Source organism: Stegostoma tigrinum, chromosome 8 (genome assembly GCF_030684315.1).
Source record: "Stegostoma tigrinum isolate sSteTig4 chromosome 8, sSteTig4.hap1, whole genome shotgun sequence".
Taxonomy (NCBI): domain Eukaryota; kingdom Metazoa; phylum Chordata; class Chondrichthyes; order Orectolobiformes; family Stegostomatidae; genus Stegostoma; species Stegostoma tigrinum.
In genome coordinates this window covers 58,636,053-58,654,466 of record NC_081361.1, presented here as the reverse complement: position 1 = coordinate 58,654,466, position 18,414 = coordinate 58,636,053, and the positions used below count along the sequence as shown (strand labels likewise).

The following is an 18,414-nucleotide window of genomic DNA, read 5'->3' as shown; positions in this document are numbered from 1 at the left end:
AAAATTGTAACAGCACTAGACAGGGTTAATGCAATACGTCCCTCCTGATGGGGTACTCCAGAACCAGAAGTTACACTTGAAGGATACTCGGTAGGCCATATAGGACTGAGATGAGAAGTTTCTTCACCTGGAGAGTGTTGAGCTTATGGAATTCACTACCATAGAGAGTCGGTGAGGCCAAACACTTAAGATAACAAGGTGGAGAGCACGATGAACACAGTAGGCCAAGCAGCAGCACAGGAGCAGGAAATCTGATGTTTTTGGCCTAGACCCTAGGCCCAAAATGCCAACCTTCCTGCTCCTCTGATGCTCCTTGGCCTGTTATGTTCATCCAGCTCTCCACCTTGTTATCTCAGATTCTCCAGCATCTGCTGTTCATACTATCTCTGAGGCCAAAACATTTGTTTGTTTTCAGGAAGGAATTAGATACAGTTCTTCAGGGCTAAAGGGAAAAACCAGGAACAGGGCACTGATGTGCATGATTGGCTACAATTACATTGAATGGTGGCTGAGGTTCGAAAGGGCCAAATTGCCTCTGTGTTCCTGTTTTGTATTTTCTTTCATATCTGTCTACTATCACATAAATATGGGAGAATGAAAATCTAGCAGATGGAAGGTCTAAGAGGCAAAAAAGTTACAAAAATAATGAGTTGCAAAAAAAAAGACTGAAAGAAATATGAAACACATAGGTACAGGAATCATTGTTCCACTCTCCAAGTTTGCTGTGCCATTCAGTAAGATCATGGCTGATCTAGGTGTGGTCTCCACTCAACTTTCCTGTCAATCCACATTACTGTTAACTCCCTTGTCTTAACAACATACACGTAACTGAACCTTCCTTTCAGTCATTGACTCAGCCTCCACTATTTTCTAAAGAGAATTCCACAGACAAATGAAAATGTTTGCTTTCTTGTCTGTCTTCAAAGGGACGCCTCTTTCAAACAAAATAGGATTAAAAATAGACCATTCAGTCTCTCACGTTTGCACCAACATTTGATAAGATCATGTACTAATCTGTATATGTTTTTAATACCACATTCCCATCTCCCCGATAACTTCCTTACCGAACAAGAATCTATCCACAATGCAGAGAATGGTGAAGAAACTCAGCCACACTGGCATTCTCTGTGGCAAGAAACATTTCAAGTCTGGTTTGACCCTTCACTTCTGGGAAAGAGTCAAACCGCAGTGACAACATTAATTCTGTTTCTCTGCAGTACCTGACCTGCAGAGTTTCTCCGGCATCCGCAGTATTTTGCTTTTGTTCAACAATCTGTCTGCCTTTGACTTACCAGCATTTATTGACCCTGCCTGCTGGAGTTGAACTCCAAAGACACAGAATCCTCTTAAATTGTGTTCCCTGTTTCTAGTCCCTCTTTTAAAGGGAAACATCCTCTCAGAATCTGGCCCATTAAGTTTTCTCACGCTCATGTATGTCACAATGAAATCACCTTACATTTTTCCTAGCTCCAATGGATAAAGGTTTACCCATTCAACCTTTCTTCATAAGATAAGCTCTTCATCCCAGGAAAGTGTCAACAGAAACTTCTCTGAACTGCTTCCAACCCATCAGCAGACTTGACAGATGAGTACTTTGTACCTATTTTCAGAAGACTAGACGAGCACAATGCCAGCAGCCCAATAAAAACTAAAGCCAGGTCATTGGAAGGATCACAATGCATTTAATGTAGGTTTTTAAAAAGTTATAGTAGTTAAAAGAAAGGACATTTGGATTGGAACACTCAAATCTGTGTTCACTCCTAATATTTAAAAGTTGGAGGGAGGGAAAGTCGATAACTACAAGTCGGTCAAATTAACCCAGTTTTAGGAAGGTTGCTGGAATCTCATTTCTAAGTGTATTTGATCACTTGAATGGAGTCTTATTTTATCAGAAGGAAAAAAATGATTTATTCAGGGTATATCATACCTCACTGTAATCTACATGAATTCCAGTGAATGAGTCATTAGCTGTTACAGATTAGTGTGACTTCGAAAAAGAAACAAAAAAAACTTGAAATATTGAACAGAATTTTTTTATTTTTGCAGTTTTCTAGCAAACACAATATTTTGCTGATGTACATGCATATATGGATATTGTGGATGTTCAGGAAATATTCGATCAAATTCTGTCAAAGGATTTATTTGCAAAAATAAGGCATGTATGATTGAAAGTACTATTGTGATATGTATCAGTATCACTTGGAAGATGAAAGTCACAGTACGACTAAAATATTGTCCTTAAATTGGCAGCAAGTGAAAGACACATGGTGTTTCTGAAGGATTGTACAGGGGTCATAGCTTTGCACCATATGTGTTAATTTGGGTAAAGGGAACTATAATACTGGAGTGAGCAGGTGAGATTAGGTTTGGGGGTACAATAATATCTTTGAATCAAGACAAGAAGTTACAAAGGACAGGATTTCATACTCAAGTAAGGTCACGATTTTGAGACAGCAGTGATCCCAGCACTGCTATGTGCTTTGGAGACTTTGACGACATACAGGAGACAAGTTGAAGCATTGGAATACCGTCAGTGGTGCCTTCAAGATCCTCCAACTCTGATGGCAAGAAAGGTGGCTCTACATAAACTGTACGAAGCCAACATGCCTAGCATCCAGGCTTTACTCACTCCACCTAATAGGATGTTTTACTCTTATACCTGACATTAGGCATCCCAGTTCAAATGCTGTACTTGCAACTAGGTCACCACAGAAGACTCTAGGGAAGACAGTGGAAGTGATTTTAGGGATTCCCTCACAGCAACCCTGAAGGGATCAGAAACATACCTCCTGACTCAAAGGAAGTTGCTTAGCTGTGACTTGTTGGAATGGAGTGTGTTTGTTTTAGCAGGCATTGAGCACATGAGGAAATTTAATTAGGCATGTACGAAGACAAAATTGAGGTGTTGGAAGGAGTGTGGCAACTTCGAGTAAAACTCATCTACCGAGTCCTTCAGGAACCACTCTGCATGTGGCTGAGTCTGTGGTTTACACTTTGATCTTACTAGTCATCTCAGAACTAGAGTGGAATCAAGTCATCCTTGACCCCAAGAAAAAGAAGCTCGATGAACGATGCAGCAATTTGCATGATGCCAAGATAGTCTTAAAAAAGAAAATGTCTTCCATACCAAGGAGAAATTTCTATACCCAGCGCAGCAAACTTTTCAAAGTGACACCAAGATAAAATGCCCCAAGAAAGTTTTGCCACTTATGTTCTAATTTCACAGCAATGATGATGTACAGTCTTGTCACTTTAACATGGATTTAGCAAAAAGTAATTCCTTGTTGGCTTCTATTTAGGATTAATTACTTTTTATTTTTCCAACCGTTTATTTTCAGTGAGTAAAACTTCAGTTTCTTTTGAAATGAGGACTGGCCTTACAATAGGTTTTGCTGTTTCCCTTCATAGCCTAATAAGAAACATATTTACTCATTTAAAGCTTTGTAATTTGGCATTTCCTGAAGGATCAACACACCCATTGTTGCGTTAAGAACAAGAACTTCAATTAGCCCATTCTCTCGCTCGCCCTCCTAATGAACTCATCCTTTGTGGCGGAGAAAAAGTCTTCACCAATAGTCGCTGCATCTATCTCTGTATAGATTCTGCCCATAGATGAAAAGTCACTGTCATTTTTGGTATTTCTTTCCAGAATCTCAATTCACATGTCAACTGGGCATATGATGGTAGCAATCTCCCAACATTGACTGAAAGCTTGCAATTGATAATGCTTTGGCTGTTACCTGAGCCTTCCCAATGGCTGCCTTTTCTACTACCTACAATGTACTCACTCCCCCTTGTGGTTGCATGGCGCTTGTAACCAAGCCACACCTTGTCCTGATACTCGTCTTCATGTGCGAATGCTTCACCTCTCATTCAAGATGGTGTTTGTCCAACAGCCTCCTCTTAACTCTAAACTAAGTTTCTTTGCAGAACATAATGTTTTCTCCCCCCGCCCGACACTCGACCACTGTACTAAGAGAGTTCTCATCCCCGGTCTCAGATCTTCTGGCTCTTTCACCTGAGTGAATTATCTTCTAATCCTATTAATTCTCTCCTTCCACATAAATAGTTGTCACATTCAGGTTGTCCTTTGCCTTCTGAATTTCCAGTGACCTCTCTAACGGTTCATGGCAAGGTTGCTGACAATTATTTTTTTGTATGCCTCATTCACCACTCCCTTCTAATTTGCCATGAGAATAAAACTTGTTCATTCCCCTGCCTGCCTGGACCTTGATTCTCAATTTGTTATGGTTTGCTAATCTTTTGTCTATGCCTGTACATTTGATGTCATTGCAACAAGACTGTCTTTGTTGTCACTGCTGAGGAATTCTCTAATGTAGCCCCTGTATTTCAGTTTCAGGATGTTCACACCTAAGCAGTATGCTACACAAGTGGCTGCACCATCCACCCCCAGTTCTAACTAGATTTCTTCAAGCTCTATTGAAAGCCTCCTTATCTTTGCCAAAACTGCCTGCCTGTGTGCTAACTGGCTCTATGACTTTAAATAACCAACCTGATTGGTAAAGATAGTCCCCAGCTTCTTTCAGCTACTTAGATTATTTCCTGATACACCTCTCCCTTATCCTTTGTTATGTACAAGGATTTCTTGGTCGCCCAAGACATAGATAATCTGTGCATCTCACCTGTTCTATTTCCCTCTATTCTGTTGTTCACTAAACCACCACAGGGAATTTCTATCTCAGTGAAAAGTCCGAAACCATCATCTCTGATTCCCGCAACAAATGCTGTAACCTCACTATTGACTTAATCTTCCTCCTTAGCTACATTTAGGTGAACCAGACTGTTGGCAGCCTCAGTCAATAGACTAGTCCTAAACTGAGTTTCTTAACCCACTATGCGCTCCATCCTAAAGATTACATAATTTCATTTCTTCATCAGTGGCATGCAGCTGAAGCCTTGATTCATGCCCTCGTCAGTTTCAAACTTCGCTGTTCTGCTGATATTCTGCTAACACACCCCCACCCCTCTCAAAAAAGTTAGGTCACTCTCCATTCATTTAATTTTGAAATATTGCAAGAACAGGACTGTTTCTGTTATTAAAAAGCACAAAAATAAATGATGGATTAAAATCAGAAAGAACTGTTTTAAAACCAGTATTTTGAAAGAATGACTGCATGTCTTGAATATGCAGTAACAAAGTGGTTTTAGACAAACAGGAATTCTTGAGGTTGTGCACTGTTGTACCTGGGTGGCAGATGTTGATTATATGTCATGCATGTGGCGATTGTGTCTGTGGCAAGAAGTTGATTGGTTTATGGGCTAGAGACTGGTAGTTCATGACAAAGGCCTTCTGCCTGCCAACAACTGTGTGACTGGTTGCCAGGTAAACGACTATCTTGGAGCTGGGAAGAAAATACAGAAAAATGTTTTCCACACTAATGGGTCATAATGTCCTGCTGTACCACCCTGCTTGTTCACCACCGTTGTTCTCCAGACTTGCATTGGCTCTTGGTCTTCCAATACCCCCATATAAGAAGTCTTTTTCACATTTCAATCTGTTCTCAATCTCTTACTTCCCACTATTTCTACAAACCACACACACCCCCCACCATAGCCTTTAGGGTCTGTGTCTTCCATTTCTGTGACTCCGGTTTTCTTTACACATTGCCTAGTTATTTTCTCACCATTGATGGGAATGTCTTGATCGACGTTCAATTGCATGTTGTAAAATTCCCTCCCTAAATTTCCCAGCTTACTCTCTCTGCCTCCACTGTGTTCCTTGAATCCACCTTTTTTGATGCAGTTTTTGATTCCACACACTGCTTTGTTTTTTTTTATTCCCCCCTCTTTGTGTCTGGAATTACATACATCTGCACAGTTCAAAACATTCTTGCAGATTGACATAACTTTCCAACCCTCAAAGGGGAAGCAATAGTTTTAAGTTTATCTCTTAGCCTGTCATTATTTCAATGAGCCAGTTTTAGAGATATTTGAACAAATTAACTGATGCTGAATTTTAATTTTGTACAAATGTTTCTCATAAAAATAAATGTCCCATTTGCTTGCCTAAAATAAACAGAAGATCAAAGTGAAATGACGAATGTAAAAAAAACGAAGTTTTCAAGCGGTGACTGAAATAAAATTTGTATACTTACTATAAATAAATGAATTTCTATTCCAACATCCCACAAAGTCATGATTCAGTATTCGCTATGGAATTTCTTCCCTGCCCATCTATTTCATTGATTCTTATCCTAAAACAATTTTCTTCTTCTTCTTAATTCTATTAAAACCAGTTTTCTAATCTCCATTGATCTGGAACTCAAAAATTTTCAGTGTGACACACATGGGGATTGTGTTTTGTTGTTATGCCACCATGTCAATGTATGTGCATTAGGCCCAAAGCAATGACGCAATTTGGTAATATTGGTTTCTGGCAAGACCTAGTTTATGAAAATATACATTAATCTCCAGGTACTGCCCGGACATGGAGCTGGATTGTCCAATATAAATGCAATGTTTCTAAATTAAAACATCACCAAATAAGAGTAGTATGTTTTTATGTAAATGTACAGTCCAAAGTGATTCACGTAAATGAGTGGGCATTAATCGTTGGCATTCTTACTGTACTTGATGACAGGTCCCTGTGGTCATCATTAACCTGCATCATTTATGGGGACAGGGACAGGGCCAGGACCTCAACGGAGAATGCATTTCACTTCAGATCAGAAGATTGTAGCTTCAAATCCTCCCTGACTTAGGTATAGTGCATAACTCTCTGTAGTTCCAAACTAAGATTTTGAGAGTGTATTATAGGCCACCAAATTTCAACTGGAAATAAAGGAGAAAATATGTAAACAGTTCACAGACATGTACATGAGAAATGATCGATAATTATGCTCTGGGATTTCAACTTACCCCAGTATATTTGGGGATAGTCATGGGAGTTTAGATGGGGTGGATTTCTTGAAATGTTTCCAGGGAAATTTTTTTGAATCAGTACTTAGAAGGACCAACAAGGGATGGCTCAGTGCTGGACCTGGTTCCAGGGAAAGAATTTGGGCAAATGTTCGATGTGACAGTGGGGGAACATTTAGGCAATCGTGACCACAGCACTCTACCAATAAAATTTGTACTGGATGAGGAAAAAGATGGCGTGCGAAGGGCGGCTTAGGATTTCGAGAAGGCAAATTTTATTTGAATAAAGCAGGATGTGTAAAGATGCGCTATATGGAGCTTATTATTTTTAGGTCTAATGATTTCCATATTCCTAAAGGATAATGTTTTTCTATAAATCTTCTTAAGGCTTATGTGATCACATTTGACTGAACCACTCAATATTTTCTTCTCTGCTTGGACCAACGACTTTCACTTGAAACTTTAACTCAATTACTCTCATCATGGATTTTTGTTTCTCTTTTCACAATTGATTTTTTTTCACTGCTTCTCTTTTGTTTTTACTTTTTATCTTTATCAAATCGATTAAGTACTGATACAAAGCAAAACAACACAGGAACTGGCCCTTAGGCCAACCAAGCATGCACTAACGTCTAATCCTTATTTAGACCTGATACTTATTCCCCCTATGTGGTTTCTATCTCTCTGCTCACCTCCCATTCATGTGTCTATCAGGAAATGTTTTAAATGTTGCTAATTTGCTTGCTTCCTCCACTACCACCACTGGCAGAACATTCCAGGCGCCCACTAAAAGAACAGACAGGAAAAAAAATCAAGTGGGATAGAAATCCTTTACCATCTCAAAGCTGTCGGTTGTATTTGGACTAAGTGAACCCAGCTACTATTTCCACAGCACAGGTTTGGTAATCTCACTTGGTAATACGATGTGGATGATAATTTGTTTTATTATCCATAATTATCATCCCCCATTTTGAAGGAAATAAAGCAGTTAGCAACAACACCAGAATGTGGCCGAGGATAACAAGATGTAGAGCTGAATGAACACAGCAGGCCAAGCAGCATCAGAGAAGCAGGAAAGCTGGCGTTTCGGGCCTCGACCCTCCTTCAGAAAAGGGTTTTCTGAAAAGAGGTTTTCTGAAGAAGGGTCTCGGCCCGAAACGTCAGGTTTCCTGCTCCTCTGCTCCTCAATGCCCTCCTTATCAATGCTGTTTCGCATTATATATACCTCAGTCAGATCTCCTGATTCATTCTCCTGAACTCCAGCATGTACAAGCCCACAAGAGGTGACTAATTGAAATAAACCTCTTTGAATCAAAGAAAAGCATGTTTGATCCTTTGAAGTGGGTGCGAATACGGATAAAAGAAAATGTACTTGGTTACCGTTGGCTTTTTCTAGGAAGAGGAGCAGCTTAGTTGTTGGACTCATCTTATGAAAACCTGGCGTTCACTAACTTGCCTTGAGAATACCACATGACACTCACTGATACTGATATTTCTGTGATTAAATTCCCCTCCCTCATGAGGAGAAAATTGTAATTATCAATTTTTGAGGGAAAGTGCTGGTCTGGGCTGCAGACTTAAGAACCATTATTAATACTGTTTTGTGATGCCTAAAGAGTAAGGGTGTGCAAAGTGGGATCCAATCAAATTATGAGCCTTTACACCATGAAACTCAATGTTTAATTTTCGAAAGGTTCTCGAACAATCATATCCAAATCTGGGAAATAATTGTTTTCAGACTTTGTTTCTTAATAGATATAATAGTCACGTAGATACAATGCAATTTTCTGGGATTTGAGTATGCCACTACTGGATTATAATCTAAACACAATATTGTTTGTTTGGTTCTGGATGTGAGTTTGCTCGCTGAGCTGGAAGGTTAGTTTTCAGACGTATCATCACTATTCTAGGTAACATCATCAGTGAGCCTCCAACGAAGCGCTGGTGTTATGACCCGCTTTCTATTTGTCTGGTTAGGTTTCCTTGGGTTAGTGATATCATTTCCTGTTCTTTTTCTCAGGGGATGGTAGATGGGCTCCAAATCAATGTGTTTGTTGATGGAGTTCCGGTTGGAATGCCATGCTTCTAGGAATTCTCGTGCATGTCTCTGTTTGGCTTGTCCTAGGATGGATGTGTTGTCCCAATCAAAGTGGTGTCCTTCCTCATCTGTATGTAAGGATACGAGTGATAGTGGGTCATGTCGTTTTGTGGCTAGTTGATGTTCATGTCTCCTGGTGGCTAGCTTTCTGCCAGTTTGTCCAATGTAGTGTTTGTCACAGTTCTTGCAAGGTATTTTGTAGATGACGTTCGTTTTATTTGTTGTCTGTATAGGGTCTTTTAAGTTCATTAGCTGCTGTTTTAGTGTGTTGGTGGGTTTGTGGGCTACCCTGATGCCAAGAGGTCCTAGTAGTCTGGCAGTCATTTCGGAAATGTCTTTGATGTTGGGGAGAGTGGTTATGGTTTCTGAGCCCGTTTTGTCTGTTTGTTTGGGTTTATTGCTGAGGAATTGGCGGACTGTGTTCATAGGGTACCCATTCTTTTTGAATACGATATGTTTGTTTGGTCTTTGCCAGCATTTACTTTCTTGATTTTGATGCAACAGTCTATATCATCAACCATTTCCAAAATCAGCATGAAATGTGTGCTATGAGTAATATCCTCGTAGTTTTGTCGTTTGCATAGAAAATGTTGAACTATTTGTGACTAACACTGATCAGTTAATTAATAAATCTGGAATAAAGTACTCCTATTATTAACCGTTATAAACCTACGGGATTGCCACAGAGATTCATCTGGTTCACTAATGTCTTTTATGGGAGGGCCCACCTGTGACACTGGATCCGCAGCACTGGAGTTGATTCTTAACTGTCCTCTGAAATGACATTGCAATCTAGCCACCTGTGTTAACCTTCTTGTGACAAAATCAAAGAGTATTGACTACAATGGTTGAATAAGATAGCTCACAACCACCTTCTCAAGGACGAATAGTGATAGACAATAAATTCTTGCCTAGTCAGAGAGAGAGAGAGAGACAGTTGAAAAATGAAATTAAACAATTTTAGAGGGTTTTTTTGTCAGTAAGTAAAAATTTATATTGCACAAGTATTTAAGAAATAGGTAACTGGGTAAAAAACCAGTGTCTTATTTCGGTCATCCACTCAGGTTCTGTCATCTTGGTTCAGTGCTCTGCGTGGCACCTAATGTCGATTTAGTAATGTAACCTGTAAAGTTGTTTGTTTTTAAATACAGAAGACAAGCAAGCGATTAAAGACTGGTTTCTTGCCTTAGCAATACATCAACCCCATGTCTTGAACCATTGATTCATGTTCTGAAGATGTTGAAATTCTAAATTAAAAGTAGAAAATAGTACAAATTAATTGGAAATAAGTTTTTCTGTGGTGAGAGAAACCAATTTAAATTTCATGTTGGTGATCTTCTGTCAAAATTGAGGGCCCTTAGAGACATTGTTTTATACCAGCACAGGGGAAGGGAGGAAAGAACAAATGGGAAGGTTTATTGCGGATTGTAATGCAACAGTGACAAAATGACAGTGGTACGAAGGAAAAGGATCTGGTAATGCAACAAATATATAAATAAAGCATGAGTGTTGCTTTAAAAAAAAATCCATGTCATCCAAGCTTTTTGTCTTGGTATCAATCGGTATTCACTTGCCAGTCAATTAGGACTGTCCTCTCATGCAGCATAAATGTCGATTTCTCCCCACCCCTTTGAATTGGTATTCTTCAGAATTAGCCTCATAAGTGCAAGACGAAGAACTTTGACAAAATGTAATTTTTCACCAATATTTGAATAAAATATACAACCAAAGACATAGTTTTACAGTAAAACAAAATTGTTGCCTAGTGCTTCAATCTGGAACAAAACAAAAAGGGGCCAGAAATTGAACCTGAAATTGTTCAACTCAGTTCCTGAGTACTGGAAAATCGTGAAGTGCGTCGCCAAAAGATAAAGAGCTGTACGATGAGTTTATATTAAACTGCATCAATACGACGCAGAAGGTTGAGGAGGACAGACAGGTCATAGTGAGCAAGAATAGATTGGAGAATTAAAATGGCAGGTGAATAGAAGCTCAGGATCATTTTCCAGACTGAACCATCAAAATTGTAGATTACTCCTCTGCTGAACGGATAATTGCCAATCAGTTTATTTAGTTACTAATGTACTTAACATGTTGTTTCTTGCCTGGCATTTCAGTTGATCTGAGCTTGCTGTTATTCAGCTCCTAGCTCCAGGTGCTCCATTATTATGACTATTCGGATTTTATGGGACATTTGCCACACAATATGAGATCCTTCTGCTTGCTGATGTTTGCCCCTTGTCCTAATGAATATTAGCACATCCTGATCACATGACTGCTGATTCTCAATGCAAGATGATTAATATGATCAAGGAATAGTTATGTTATACCTACTATAGAAGTATGTGAGTCATGGTAATGTCATCCCAAGCTCATGTTCTGGGTGCTTGACGTGAAATCCCACCTTTAACAGATGGTAAAATTCGAATACAATAAAAATCTGAAACTAAAAGCTAACCAAATGATCATATAACCACTTGCTGGTTGTCAGGGAAAAAAACTACCATCTAGTTAACCAATGCCCTTTCAGGAAGGAGACCTGTCTTGATGACCTGGGCCTGACCTGCATGTTTTGGTAGATCCAAGCAATGTGGCTGGCTCTTGACTGCCCTCTAGACAGTTAGGGATGGCAGTAAATGGAGGCCTAGCTAGTGACATACATATCTTTTGAACAAATTTTTTTTCCCCTTACATACAACCTGACTAACCAAGAAACATCAATGGGTGGAAGACTGGAAAAGAAGTTTAGTAGTATTCCAGAAACGCGAGTGAATTGGATTTTGCTGATCAAAAGGTTTCTACTTGACTTTCCTTCCCCGAATGCTTCCACTAGTTTGCAACAGACACAGCGTAGGTAGTTCACTTGTGAATGGTCTCTGTCAGGTAACTTAGAATAATTGCTGATGGAAATATAAACTAGTTTTTATCAGGTTTCAAATGGGTTTTGACTGCAAAGAACAGAACAGCAGCTTCCGACCTGGCAGGGATTGATCATTTCCTTATATCTTGTTCCCACCCCCAAACTGTGCAGTTACGTGAGAAGAAAACACGCAGTTGTCGACAAGCAAAAGACCTTTGTTTTTGATAACTGGTCACTGGTCCTAACACCCAATCAATTTTCCTATCAAAGCTCTGTCTGAATACAGAACTCCTCAGATCCAGTTCATCTGCAGCCTAAACTTCAAATATTGCCTGCTGAAGCATGCTCCACCCACTGCATCCCAAAACCAATCCAACCTGTCTCTGCCTCCCTAACCTGTTCTCCCTCTCACCCATCCCTTCCTCCCACCCTTATGCCACACCTCCATCTCCTACCTACTAACCTCATCCCACCTCCTTGACCTGTCCGTCTTCCCTAGACTGACCTATCCCCTCCCTACCTCCCCACCTACACTCTCCTCTCCACCTATCTTCTTTTCTCTCCATCTTCGGTCCGCCTCCCCCTCTCTCCCTATTTATTCCAGAACCCTCACCCCATCCCCCTCTCTGACGAAGGGTCTAGGCCCGAAACGTCAGCGCTTGTGCTCCTGAGATGCTGTTGGGCCTGCTGTGTTCATCCAGCCTCACATTTTATTACCTTGGATTCTCCAACATCTGCAGTTCCCATTATCACTTGTCATGATTGTCAGGTTCCTTGCTTTAGAAAATAGGCAGCAATCATTGTAAAGCAGTTATCTCTTGCACTTTGGTCCACAATTTTTGAAAAGCACAAAAATAAAACAACGTCTTTACGATTTATTTTGCACTGCTATGCATAATAAAAACGTATGCAAAAAGTTGTTCTTTTAAATAGTAAGTTGAGGCTGTTGTATCACTGATTTTTGGTTATGAATATGGAATAGACCCTTCAGCCCACCATGTCTGTTCCAACCATGATTCCATACTAAAGGAATCCCAACTGTCTTTCCATTTGTCTGTTTAAATGCCTCTTAAACGTTGTTTCATAACGCGTTAAAAAAAAAACTTGCCTCACACATCTCCATTAAACTTCCCAGTTTTTTCAATAAACCTATGGCCCCTAGTATTTGATCTTTCCACCCTGGGAAAAAGTTCCAGCTATCCAATCCAGGTATACATTCTATCTATGCCTTTCGTAATTTTATATACTTCTATGTAATGAGATATTTGATAAAATATTGAATTATCTGCCAAATATGTCTAGAGAATATTGCTCAAGGATAAACTTTTTTTTTCAATTTTCTGACCAGGTTTGTTGAAGTTCTGCACGGTTGGATTCTGTGGAATTGGCAGCCTCATTGACTTTGTTCTTATCTCTGCGCAGGTGAGATGATAGCATCAGCACAAGATCTGCCAACTTGTCATTTGTGCTGATTGATGTATGAATTATTTTTCTGTAATCTTAAATGTTAAAGGGATAGCTAAATACAATAGAAATGATGTGTGAGTTTTCCTTGAGTTATTCCGTTGAAACGCAATTAGTGAAATTGGAAGTTCAGTTAGATTGAAGCATTAGTTGAAATGAGAATGTGCTGAATCTGTAATAAAATTGTTCAAACTGTGGTGTAATGTTCAGACAAAATGAGGTAACAAGATAGGAAATAATTAGATTATGATCTGCAGAAATGATTCATTCCCACTTTAAAGTCATTATTTTTGTGATATTTTGGCTTTGTAATGAATAAAGTTGAAAATAAATAGAAAAATATGGTAATTTTGAAAGCTGAGAAGTATAGATAGTTGAAGCTGATGTGTTTCTCAGCACACATTGAGAAGTAGTGAAATACACCTCAATTGTGGTAGAAAGGTAGACTTGGAGCAAATACAAAAGGATAAACAGATGGATATGATATGGAGGTGCCAGTTTTGGACACAAAACCAGTTTACAGTCCAACAGGTTGATTTGAAAACGCAAGCTTTTGCATCACAGCCCCTTCATCAGGTGAAGTGAGAAGGAAGCACAAGGAACACAGAATTTATAACTAAAAGATGAAACGGACCTACGACTGATAATGATGGAGTAAACAGATCTAAGATGCTGTTAAATCTTGAATCGGTTAGAAAGTTTTAAATGACTAATATGTAGATGTAAATCCCTGAATGTTTTTAAAGTTTCAGCCCTGAGAAAAGTGAAGGTTTTATCACTGTAAACAAGAGGTCACACTTTAGGTCAGACAATGTATGTTAGGAGTGAGGCCTTGTTGACAATCTGTTTGTATTTGGGTTTGGAATCAGACTGGTTTTCTTTCTAAAGAAGGAATTTACAAAATGCCACATTGACTGACTGACTGTCTATACAGTGTGTACTTTTTAAACAAAATAGAATGTATCGACAAATATAAATTGACCTCATAGATTTGTGTGTATTGTGTGTGTGAGAGAAAGGGATAATGTGAGAATGAGGGGGAGAGTATGTGTGTGTCTGTGGGGGCGGGGATGGAGGTGGAGAGGAGGGGTGGGTGGAGGTGGGGGTGCTGCTGGAAAGAGAGTGCATGCATGTGAGGGACGGGGGCGTAGAGAGTGTATGCATGAGAGAGATAGAGAGGGTGTGGATGAGTGTGAGTGAGAGGGACAGAGTGTGTGTGTGTGTGTGTGTGAGACAGGACGTGTGGGGGTGTGTGTGTGTGTGTGGGGGACAGTACGTGTGGATGTGTGTGTGTGTGGCGCAGGACGTGTGTGTGTGTGGGACAGGACGTGTGGGTGTGTGTGTGGGACAGGACGTGTGGGTGTGTGTGTGGGACAGGACGTGTGGGTGTGTGTGTGTGGGACAGGACGTGTGGGTGTGTGGGACAGGACGTGTGGATGTGTGGGACAGGACGTGTGGATGTGTGGGGCAGGACGTGTGGATGTGTGGGACAGTGCGTGTGGATGTGTGTGTGTGGGACAGTACGTGTGGATGTGTGTATGTGGGACAGGACGTGTGGATGTGTGTGTGTGGGACAGGACGTGTGGATGTGTGTGTGTGTGGGACAAGACGTGTGGATGTGTGGGACAGTGCGTGTGGATGTGTGTGTGTGGGACAGTACGTGTGGATGTGTGTGTGTGGGACAGGACGTGTGGATGTGTGTGTGTGTGGGACAGGACGTGTGGATGTGTGTGTGTGTGGGACAAGACGTGTGGATGTGTGGGACAGTGCGTGTGGATGTGTGTGTGTGGGACAGTACGTGTGGATGTGTGGGACAGTGCGTGTGGATGTGTGTGTGTGGGACAGTACGTGTGGATGTGTGTGTGTGGGACAGTACGTGTGGATGTGTGTGTGTGTGGGACAGGACGTGTGGATGTGTGTGTGTGTGGGACAGGACGTGTGGATGTGTGTGTGTGTGGGACAGGACGTGTGGATGTGTGTGTGTGGGACAGGACGTGTGGATGTGTGTGTGTGTGGGACAGCACGTGTGGATGTGTGTGTGTGTGGGACAGGACGTGTGGGCGCGCGTGTGCGTGGGGCAGGACGTGTGGGCACGCGCGTGTGCGTGGGGCAGGACGTGTGGGCGCGCGCGCGCGCGTGTGCGTGGGACAGGACGTGTGGGCGCGCGCGCGCGCGTGTGCGTGGGACAGGACGTGTGGGCGCGCGCGTGTGCGTGGGACAGGACGTGTGGGCGCGCGCGCACGCGGGACAGGACGTGTGGGCGCGCGCGCACGCGGGACAGGACGTGTGGGCGCGCGCGCACGCGGGACAGGACGTGTGGGCGCGCGCGCACGCGGGACAGGACGTGTGGGCGCGCGCGCACGCGGGACAGGACGTGTGGGCGCGCGCGCACGCGGGACAGGACGTGTGGGCGCGCGCGCACGCGGGACAGGACATGTGGGCACGGGCGCGCGCGCGCGTGTGCGTGGGACAGGACGTGTGGTCGCGCGCGCACGCAGGACAGGACGTGTGGGCGCGCGCGTGTGGGACAGGACGTGTGGGCGCGCGCGGGACAGGACGTGTGGGCGCGCGCGCGTGTGCGTGGGACAGGACGTGTGGGCGCGCGTGTGCGTGGGACAGGACGTGTGGGCGCGCGCGCACGCGGGACAGGACGTGTGGGCGCGCGCGCGCGTGGGACAGGACGTGTGGGCGCGCGTGTGCGCGGGACAGGACGTGTGGGCGCGCGCGCGTGTGCGCGGGACACGACGTGTGGGCGCGCGCGTGTGCGCGGGACAGGACGTGTGGGCGCACGCGCGTGTGCGTGGGACAGGACGTGTGGTCGCGCGCGCACGCGGGACAGGAAGTGTGGGGGCGCGCGCGTGTGCGTGGGACAGGACGTGTGGGCGCGCGCGTGGGACAGGACGTGTGGGCGCGCGCGCACGCGGGACAGGACGTGTGGGCGCGCGCGCGCGTGTGCATGGGACAGGACGTGTGGGCGCGCGCGTGCGTGGGACAGGACGTGTGGGCGCGCGCGGGTGTGCGTGGGACAGGACGTGTGGGCGCGCGCGCGCGAGCGGGCCAGGACGTGTGGGGGTGTGTGTGTGTGAGAGAGAGAGGGACAGTGTGTGTGAGAGAGAGGGATGGACTGTGTGTGTGTGAGAGAGGGAGGGACAGTGTGTGTGAGGGACTGTGTGTGTGTGTGAGAGAGGGACTGTGTGTGTGTGTGTGTGTGTGAGAGAGAGGGACTGTGTGTGTGTGTGTGTGTGTGTGTGTGTGTGTGTGTGTGTGAGAGAGAGGGACTGTGTGTGAGAGAGAGGGACTGTGTGTGTGTGTGTGTGAGAGAGGGACTGTGTGTGTGTGTGAGAGGGACTGTGTGTGTGTGTGTGAGAGGGACTGTGTGTGCGTGTGAGAGGGACAGTGTTTGTGTGTGTGTGAGAGAGGGACTGTGTGTGTGAGAGGGACTGTGTGTGTGTGTGTGTGTGTGTGTGTGTGTGTGTGTGTGTGTGAGAGAGGGAGTGTGTGTGTGTGTGTGAGAGAGGGAGTGTGTGTGTGTGTGTGTGTGTGTGTGAGAGAGAGGGAGTGTGTGTGTGTGTGTGTGTGTGAGAGAGAGGGAGTGTGTGTGTGTGTGTGTGTGTGTGCGCGCGTGTGAGAGGGAGTGTGTTTGTGTGTGTGTGAGAGAGGGAGTGTGTGTGTGCATGTGAGAGAGGGCCAGTGAGTGTGTGAGAGGGATGGAGTGTGTGTGTGTGCGTGTGAGAGGGAGGGAGTGTGTGTGTGTGCGTGTGAGAGGGAGGGAGTGTGTGTGTGTGTGTGAGGGGGACTGTGTGTGTGTGTGGGGGACAGTGTGTGTGTGTGTGTGTGTGTGTGTGTGTGAGAGGGGCAGTGTGTGTGTGTGTGAGAGGGGCAGTGTGTGTGAGGGTGTGTGTGTGTGTCTGTGTGAGAGGGACTGTGTGTGTGTGTGAGAGAGGGACTCTGTGTGTGTGTGTGTGTGTGTGTGTGTGTGTGTGTGAGGGGCAGTGTGTGTGTGTGTGTGAGAGAGAGAGGGACTGTGTGTGTGAGAGAGAGGGAGGGACTGTGTGTGTGAGAGTATGAGAGAGAGAGAGGGATGGACTGTGTGTGTGTGAGAGAGGGAGGGACAGTGTGTGTGAGGGACTGTGTGTGTGTGAGAGAGGGACTGTGTGTGTGTGTGTGTGTGTGTGTGTGTGTGTGTGTGTGAGAGAGAGGGACTGTGTGTGTGTGTGAGAGAGAGAGGGACAGTGTGTGTGAGAGAGAGGGATGGACTGTGTGTGTGTGAGAGCATGAGAGAGAGAGAGAGGGATGGACTGTGTGTGTGTGAGAGAGGGAGGGACAGTGTGTGTGAGGGACTGTGTGTGTGTTTGAGAGAGGGACTGTGTGTGTGTGTGAGTGTGTGTGTGTGTGAGAGAGAGGGACTGTGTGGGCGCGCGTGTGCGTGGGACAGGACGTGTGGGCGCGCGCGCGCGAGCGGGCCAGGACGTGTGGGTGTGCGTGGGCCAGGACGTGTGGGGGCGCGCGCGCGTGTGCGTGGGCCAGGACGTGTGGGGGCGCGCGCGCGCGTGGGACAGGACGTGTGTGTGTGTGTGTGTGTGTGTGTGTGTGTGTGTGTGTGTGTGTGTGTGTGTGTGTGTGTGTGAGTGAGAGACAAGACGTGTGGATGTGTTTGTGTGGGACAGGACGTGTGGATGTGTGTGTGTGGGACAGGACGTGTGGATCTGTGTGTGTGGGACAGGACGTGTGGATGTGTGTGTGTGGGACAGGACGTGTGGGCGCGCGCGTGTGCGCGGGACAGGACGTGTGGGCGCGCATGTGGGCGGGACAGGACGTGTGGGCGCGTGTGTGCGCGGGACAGGACGTGTGGGCGCGTGTGTGCGCGGGACAGGACGTGTGGGCGTGTCTGTGTGGAACAGGACGTGTGGGCGTGTGTGTGTGAGAGAGGACTGTGTGTGCGCGTGTGTGTGAGAGAGAGGGACTGTGTGTGCGCGTGTGTGTGAGAGAGAAGGACTGTGTGTGCGTGTGTGTGAGAGAGAGGGACTGTGTGTGCGAGGGACTGTGTGTGTGTGAGAGAGGGAGGGACAGTGTGTATGTGTGAGAGAGAGGGAGGGACTGTGTGTGTGTGAGA

General features: G+C 44.5%; 1 protein-coding gene across 2 annotated transcripts in view; it reads left to right on the top strand.

Moving 5' to 3' along the window:
* tm2d1 (TM2 domain containing 1) overlaps positions 1-18,414 on the top strand; it is an 86,833-nt gene that overhangs the window by 33,388 nt on the left and 35,031 nt on the right. For both annotated transcript variants that reach the window (XM_059647921.1, XM_059647920.1), the window contains exon 5: positions 13,186-13,259. In XM_059647921.1, coding sequence (XP_059503904.1) covers positions 13,186-13,259 — 74 coding nt within the window. The remainder of the gene's footprint in view (positions 1-13,185; positions 13,260-18,414) is intronic.